Source organism: Scardinius erythrophthalmus, assembly GCF_964197995.2.
Source record: "Scardinius erythrophthalmus genome assembly, chromosome: 9".
In the NCBI taxonomy this organism is placed as follows: Eukaryota; Metazoa; Chordata; class Actinopteri; order Cypriniformes; family Leuciscidae; genus Scardinius; species Scardinius erythrophthalmus.
The window spans coordinates 95932-105000 of record NC_138229.1 but is presented as its reverse complement, the minus strand read 5'-3'; the positions used below and the strand labels follow the sequence as shown (position 1 = coordinate 105000).

Sequence of the window (9069 nt, the reverse complement as noted above, 5' to 3'; positions counted from 1 at the left end):
GACAGATGCACTTTTATGATGGACGGATGGACTTTTATGATGGACAGATGCACTTTAATGATGGACAGATGCACTTTTATGATGGACGGATGGACTTTTATGATGGATAGATGCACTTTAATGATGGATGGATGCACTTTTATGATGGATAGATGCACTTTTATGATGGACAGATGCACTTTAATGATGGATGGATGCAATTTAATGATGGACAGATGCACTTTAATGATGGACAGATGCACTTTTATGATGGACGGATGGACTTTTATGATGGATAGATGCACTTTAATGATGGACAGATGCATTTTAATGATGGACGGATGGACTTTTATGATGGATAGATGCACTTTAATGATGGATGGATGCACTTTTATGATGGACAGATGCACTTTAATGATGACAGATGCACTTTAATGATGGATGGATGGACTTTTATGATGGATAGATGCACTTTAATGATGGATAGATGCACTTTTATGATGGACAGATGCACTTTAATGATGGAAGGATGCAATTTAATGATGGACGGATGGACTTTTATGATGGATAGATGCACTTTAATGATGGACAGATGCACTTTAACCCTCTGGGGTCTAAGGTGTTTTTGGGGTCCTTGAGATGTTCTGACATGCCCTGACATTTTTGCTTTTTTCAGTTGCTTATAAACATATTAATGGCAAAAAAAATTACACACTATTTAGCACAAACAGGGCTACCATGAAATGTGAGCAACAAGAATGTACATGTCTGCATTTTTGAGAGAATAATGTTTATGCGTGGTTATTGAAAAAACTAAAAACTAAAGTTTCTGAAATAAGGCCATAAAACACATTCTAAATATGTGCCAATAAGACTTTTGTCTAAAAGATGTCATCGCCTAGTGTTTTTTCTTCAAAATGAAGTGAAAATCACCCTGCCTTATCATTCACATAACACAATACATTGATTTGAATTTTGCAAAGCACTTTCTGTTTGGAAAGGCCATATGCGGAGTGGGCGTCAACGGTCATGTATATGTAGTGGTTCACACCTGAGGAGACAATGGGGCCCGCATACTTAATTAGCCATTCATTCAGGTGAGTCACTGAGCCACAAGAATGCAAGAGCAACAGTTGGAAGCATCTCAATTCTTTTTTATTTTTCCTCATATTGTGCTTGCAATTTGGCCTATAATATCCAAGGAAAACATGTCTAGTAATTGTGCAGTTAATTCTCATACTGTATTTTCAGTTTTGGAATATTTATGTGCTCCCCAAATTTGTCAATAATAAAACACAATAAAAGTTATTTAAAGAAAAGGCTTATATTTACCTTTTAATAGTTTGTTTACATCTACCTTGTAAATATATTTTTTTATTAAAAAGGTTACAATTACAACAACAATTCAAGTGTAATCTTTCTTTGTAAAAACTAAAGTATACATTTTATCATACATATTTCAAAGTTAAGGATTTGATTGATTATTTGATAACTTTATTTTTGACAAAACATATTATATTTAACATAAGCAAATATTGGCAAACAAAAGCTTATTTGAGGTGGCAGATATTTTACATTAAAAATGTATAATCTATCCAAAACTAATCAACGAAATGTTGTCTTTCATATGTCTGTAACATAGGTCTTTCATTTTTATTATAAGAAATATAAATGTTAATTTGCAGTTTAAATCCAGGAAATTTGTTAATGAAAAAATTATTAAAAGTAAGATACAATTGATACAAAACGAAATTCGTTTTAAAGAAAGGATTTGTACTTTCTGTTTTGAGGTCTCTGTGAAAGTTTGAAAGTCTTTTAGTGATTTTTTTAGAGCGCTCGCGTCCATAATGGAGAACTGTCACGTAATATTGTTTTTTCCTCATAAATGCGAACACGAAAAATAAAAGACAAAAGACTTTTAAGTAAAACTTACTTCGCTCTTCAATATGCTGCCGTTCGTCGTCTGAGTTACAATCTTCCTCTGAGGAAAAGGTGCATTCTTCCTCGCCGTCCAGAATCATCTGAAGGGAGTCTTTATTACCGGAGAAGCGTGTCATACTCAAAACGCGATGAACTATCAGTAAGTCTGATGAAGAAACTTTTTATGGCATTGATCAGGGGGCGGGTGCGCTGCATACTAGATCATCTAACGATTTACATGTGAATCGCGCCGGGGGCGGGGCGGCCGCAGCTGATTATAGAGATAATGAGGCAGAAGGAAAAACGGTACCTCTCCTTGCTTTCAAACGGATTACATGAGTTGAAAACATTTGTTTTTTATATAAATTACTTCATTTAAAAGAGGAGATTTCAAGCTTCATAAAGACATATCTCACGTGCCTGTGTGAGAAGTATTCGCTGAGTTATGATTCATTTTCGGACGCGTTTCAGAATGGACGACACGGACAGAGAGAAGGCAGAACTCGCTTCGTGTTTATTTTTCTTTATTTGGCGAAAAGCACAACACTTTGTTTTTATTGTGAGTGTACACAAAAACAATACACACTTAACAGGATAGATTGATGTATAACACAAGCATATAAGATAAAAATTAATATTTTTATTTTATTATTTTTTTGCACTCATACGGAAAAAAACGAGCCTATCGCGCCGGCGCGATAGCCGACCTCAGGGGGTTAATGATGGACAGATGCACTTTAATGATGGACGGATGGACTTTTATGATGGATGGATGCACTTTTATGATGGACAGATGCACTTTAATGATGGACGGAGGCACTTTTATGATGGATGGATGCACTTTTATGATGGACAGATGCACCTTAATGATGGACGGATGGACTTTTATGATGGATGGATGCACTTTTATGATGGACAGATGCACTTTAATGATGGACGGATGCACTTTTATGATGGATGGATGCAATTTAATGATGGACGGATGGACTTTTATGATGGATAGATGCACTTTTATGATGGATAGATGCACTTTATGATGACAGATGCACTTTTATGATGGATAGATGCACTTTTATGATGGATAGATGCACTTTAATGATGGATAGATGCACTTTTATGATGGACAGATGCACTTTAATGATGGATGGATGCAATTTAATGATGGACGGATGGATTTTTATGATGGATAGATGCACTTTTATGATGGATAGATGCACTTTATGATGACAGATGCACTTTTATGATGGATAGATGCACTTTTATGATGGATAGATGCACTTTAATGATGGATGGATGCACTTTTATGATGGACAGATGCACTTTTATGATGGACAGATGCACTTTTATGATGGATAGATGCACTTTTATCATGGATGGATAGATGCACTTTTATGATGGACAGATGCACTCTTATGGACTTCAAAAGAGAAACAGCCATTCACTGCCATTATAAAGCTTGAAAGTGCCAGGACATTTTTAATATATCTCCGACTGTATTCGTCTGAAAGAAGAATGTCATATACAACCAGGATGACTTGAGAGTGAGTAAAACATGGGCTAATTTTCATTTTTGAGTGAACTATCCATTTAAGTGATCAGATGCACCATTCTGATTTTCTGCAGATGTAGCTGTAACGGTCGTGTGTGTGTTTCAGCGCTCGATCGATGGGAAGTTCTGCTGTAACGTGTATGTGTGTGTGTGTTTCAGCGCTCGATCGATGAGAAGTTCCTCTGTCTGGAGGAGAAGGACGCTGAAGTGCATCGACTGCAGCTGATGCTGCGCGACAAAGACCGAGACCTGGAGAGACTGCGCTGCGTCCTCAACAACACCAATGACACCGTCACGGTGTGTGTCATCATCAGCCGTCACACGCACACTGCTGAGCTGTGATGAGCTCTCTGAATGTGTATGTGTGTGTGTGTGTGTGTGTGTGTGTGTGTGTGTGTGTGCAGGGTCTGGATGCTCTGGTGCGCAGTAAAGAGCTGGAATTAGAGAGAACACTGGAAATGTGCCGAAAACTGGAGTGGATGAAACAGCAGAGCGATGAAAAACACACACTCGCTGTTCGAGAGAGAGACGGCGTCATCCAGCGGCTGCAAACGGCTCTACACACACACAGCAAAGAGACCGAGGTAAACGCACTTGCTAGGCTTGAGTCAGATACAAACACATAATTACTGTGTTGCATTTACACACAGCACATCATTACCACTGTACATTTACACACAGCACATCATTACCACTGTACATTTACACACAACACATCATTACCGCGGTACATTTACACACCTCACATCATTACCACGGTACATTTACACATAGCACATCATTACCACTGTACATTTACACACAACACATCATTACCACTGTACATTTACACACAACACATCATTACCGTGGTACATTTACACACAGCACATCATTACCACGGTACATTTACACATAGCACATCATTACCACAGTACATTTACACACAACACATCATTACCACTGTACATTTACACAGCACATCATTACCACAGTACATTTACACAGCACATCATTACCGCGGTACATTTACACACCTCACATCATTACCACGGTACATTTACACATAGCACATCATTACCACAGTACATTTACACACAACACATCATTACCGCGGTACATTTACACAGCACATCATTACCACTGTACATTTACACACAACACATCATTGCCGTGGTACATTTACACACAGCACATCATTACCGTGGTACATTTACACACAACACATCATTACCGTGGTACATTTACACACAGCACATCATTACCACGGTACATTTACACACAGCACATCATTACCGTGGTACATTTATACAGCACATCATTACCACGGTACATTTACACACAGCACATCATTACCACAGTACATTTACACACAACACATCATTACCGCGGTACATTTACACAGCACATCATTACCGTGGTACATTTACACACAGCACATCATTACCATGGTACATTTACACACAGCACATCATTACCACGGTACATTTACACACAGCACATCATTACCACAGTACATTTACACACAACACATCATTACCGCGGTACATTTACACAGCACATCATTACCGTGGTACATTTACACACAGCACATCATTACCACGGTACATTTACACACAGCACATCATTACCACGGTACATTTACACACAGCACATCATTACCACGGTACATTTACACACAGCACATCATTACCGTGGTACATTTACACACAGCACATCATTTCCACGGTACATTTACACACAGCACATCATTACCACGGGTACATTTACACACAGCACATCATTACCACGGTACATTTACACACAGCACATCATTACCACGGTACATTTACACACAGCACATCATTACCACAGTACATTTACACACAGCACATCATTACCACGGTACATTTACACAGCACATCATTACCACTGTACATTTACACAGCACATCATTACCACTGTACATTTTCACACAACACATCATTACCGTGGTACATTTACACACAACACATCATTACCGTGGTACATTTACACACAGCACATCATTACCACAGTACATTTACACACAGCACATCATTACCACGGTACATTTACACACAACACATCATTTCCTCGGTACATTTACACAGCACATCATTACCACTGTACATTTACACACAGCACATCATTACCGTGGTACATCTACACACAGCACATCATTACCATGGTACATTTACACACAACACATCATTACCGTGGTACATTAACACACAGCACATCATTACCACGGTACATTTACACACAGCACATCATTACCGTGGTACATTTATACAGCACATCATTACCACGGTACATTTACACACAGCACATCATTACCACAGTACATTTACACACAACACATCATTACCGTGGTACATTTACACAGCACATCATTACCACTGTACATTTACACACAGCACATCATTACCGTGGTACATTTACACACAGCACATCACTACCACGGTACATTTATACAGCACATCATTACCGCGGTACATTTACACACAGCACATCATTACCGTGGTACATTTACACACAGCACATCATTACCGTGGTACATTTACACACAGCACATCACTACCACAGTACATTTATACAGCACATCATTACCGCGGTACATTTACACACAGCACATCATTACCTCGGTACATTTATACAGCACATCATTACCGCGGTACATTTACACACAGCACATCATTACCACGGTACATTTATACAGCACATCATTACCACAGTACATTTACACACAACACATCATTACCACAGTACATTTACACACTACACATCATTACCGCGGTACATTTACACTGCACATCATTACCACTGTACATTTACACACAACACATCATTACCGCGGTACATTTACACACAGCACATCATTGCCGCGGTATATTTACACACAGCACATCATTACCGCGGTACATTTACACACAGCACATCATTACCGCGGTACATTTACACACAGCACATCATTACCGCGGTACATTTACACACAGCACATCATTCAACAGGCTTAACCTGCGGCAGCTGAGTGTCAGTCTGTGTGTTACAGGAGCTCCGGTCAGTGTTGTTGGGAAAGCTGTCGGCCACTGATGTCCTGCAGGAACTCCAGGCTCATCTCTTCACGAGAGAGCATCTGTTTCAGGAAGTGATGTCAGAGCGCAGTCTCCAGCTGCAGGAACACCACACACACCTGACGGAGCTGCTCGACACCATCAGCTCCAGAGACCAGGAGATGAAGGTGCCCATGATCAGCATTTATCATGTTCGGTCCTGTGTGCTGGTCTCTTCGTGTTTCCCATGTTCCCTCAGGATTTCCTCATGTTCTGTCCTGTGTGCTGGTCTCTTCATGTTTCCCATGTTCCCTCAGGATTTCCTCATGATCTGTCCTGTGTGCTGGTCTCTTCATGTTTCCCATGTTCCCTCAGGATTTCCTCATGATCTGTCCTGTGTGCTGGTCTCTTCATGTTTCCCATGTTCCCTCAGGATTTCCTCATGTTCTGTCCTGTGTGCTGGTCTCCTCATGTCTCCCGTGTTCCCTCAGGATTTTCTTCTCTGTCCTTTGTACTGGTCTCCTCATGTCTCCCATGTTCCCTCAGGATTCCCTCATGTTCTGTCCTGTGTGCTGGTCTCTTCATGTCTCCCTTGTTCCCTCAGGATTTCCTCATGTTCTGTCCTGTGTGCTGGTCTCTTCATGTCTCCCGTGTTCCCTCAGGATTTCCTCATGTTCTGTCCTCTGTGCTGGTCTCTTCATGTTTCCCATGTTCCCTCAGGATTTCCTCATGTTCTGTCCTGTGTGCTGGTCTCTTCATGTCTCCCATGTTCCCTCAGGATTTCCTCATGTTCTGTCCTGTGTGCTGGTCTCTTCATGTCTCCCTTGTTCCCTCAGGATTTCCTCATGTTCTGTCCTGTGTGCTGGTCTCTTCATGTCTCCCATGTTCCCTCAGGATTTCCTCATGTTCTGTCCTGTGTGCTGGTCTCTTCATGTCTCCCTTGTTCCCTCAGGATTTCCTCATGTTCTGTCCTGTGTGCTGGTCTCTTCATGTCTCCCATGTTCCCTCAGGATTTCCTCATGTTCTGTCCTGTGTGCTGGTCTCTTCATGTCTCCCTTGTTCCCTCAGGATTTCCTCATGTTCTGTCCTGTGTGCTGGTCTCTTCATGTCTCCCATGTTCCCTCAGGATTTCCTCATGTTCTGTCCTGTGTGCTGGTCTCTTCATGTCTCCCTTGTTCCCTCAGGATTTCCTCATGTTCTGTCCTGTGTGCTGGTTTCTTCATGTTTCCCATGTTCCCTCAGGATTTCCTCATGTTCTGTCCTGTGTGCTGGTCTCCTCATGTCTCCCGTGTTCCCTCAGGATTTTCTCCTCTGTCCTCTGTGCTGGTCTCCTCATGTTTCCCGTGTTCCCTCAGGATTACGGGGAGAGGTTGGGACGGGTGATATCCGAGCGATCTGCTCAGTTGCAGGAGTTGCGTCGGCAGCTGTCGTCACGGGAACAGGAGCTGCACGATGTGAACCGGGAGAGAGAGAGAGATATTCCTGCGGTCCGAGAACTGAAGAGACTCCAGAACGTCCTCAAGGAGAAAGACTCCTTCATACAGGTCAGAGAAAACACATTTACACAAGCTGCTCTTTACTGTGTTCATCACTGTAATGATTATTTAAGTCATTATTTGTTCAAGTCATAAATTGAATAAATTAAAAAATTTGTTTAAGGGATTTTGAAACTTAATGCTCTAAAACAGACTTAATTTTTACAATTCATTTATCGAGCTTCATCAGATTCACACACTTCTGCTGTTATAGTGTTTTTATTCCTTACTACAGTGATTATTTTCTAATAATTGTATTAATGGATAAACTGCAGCAATAGTGTGTTGTGTGTAAATGTACCGCGGTTATGATGTGTTGTGTGTGAATGTACTGTTAATGTACCACGGTAAAAATGTGCTGTGTGTAAGTCTACCATGGTAATGATGTGCTGTGTGTAAATGTACTGCGGTAATGATGTGCTGTGTGTAAATGTACCATGGTAATGATGTGCTGTGTGTAAATGTACCGCGGTAATGATGTGTTGTGTGTAAATGTACCGCGGTAATGATGTATTGTGTGTGAATGTACCGTTAATGTACCACGGTAAAGATGTGCTGTGTGTAAGTCTACCATGGTAATGATGTGTAAATGTACCACGGTAATGATGTGCTGTGTGTAAATGTACCATTAATGTACCACGGTAAAGATGTGCTGTGTGTAAGTCTACCATGGTAATGATGTGTTGTGTGTAAATGCACCGCGTTAATGATGTGCTGTGTGTAAATGTACCATGGTAATTATGTGCTGTGTCTAAATCTACCATGGTAATGATGTGTTGTGTGTAAATGTACCGTGGTAATGATGTGTTATGTGTGAATGTACCGTTAATGTACCACGGTAAAGATGTTCTGTGTGTAAATGTACCGCGGTAATGATGTGTTGTGTGTAAATGTACCGTGGTAACGATGTGTTGTGTGTGCAGGAGTTACTGCAGGGTCAGAGCTCCACAGCAGCAGAATTGGGTAAGTGTCACCGCTGTACAGTCAACATTTGATCAATTAAAATGATTCTCTTCATTCTGAGTGTGTGTGTGTGTGTGTGTGTGTGTGTGTG

General features: G+C 40.8%; 1 protein-coding gene across 12 annotated transcripts in view; it reads left to right on the top strand.

The window, feature by feature from the left end:
- Positions 1–9069, top strand: part of LOC308696376 (myomegalin) — a 108604-nt gene that overhangs the window by 31084 nt on the left and 68451 nt on the right. For all 12 annotated transcript variants that reach the window (XM_081375062.1, XM_081375061.1, XM_081375071.1 and 9 more), the window contains exons 13-17: positions 3608–3745; positions 3853–4032; positions 6480–6668; positions 7836–8024; positions 8939–8978. In XM_081375062.1, coding sequence (XP_081231188.1) covers positions 3608–3745; positions 3853–4032; positions 6480–6668; positions 7836–8024; positions 8939–8978 — 736 coding nt within the window. The remainder of the gene's footprint in view (positions 1–3607; positions 3746–3852; positions 4033–6479; positions 6669–7835; positions 8025–8938; positions 8979–9069) is intronic.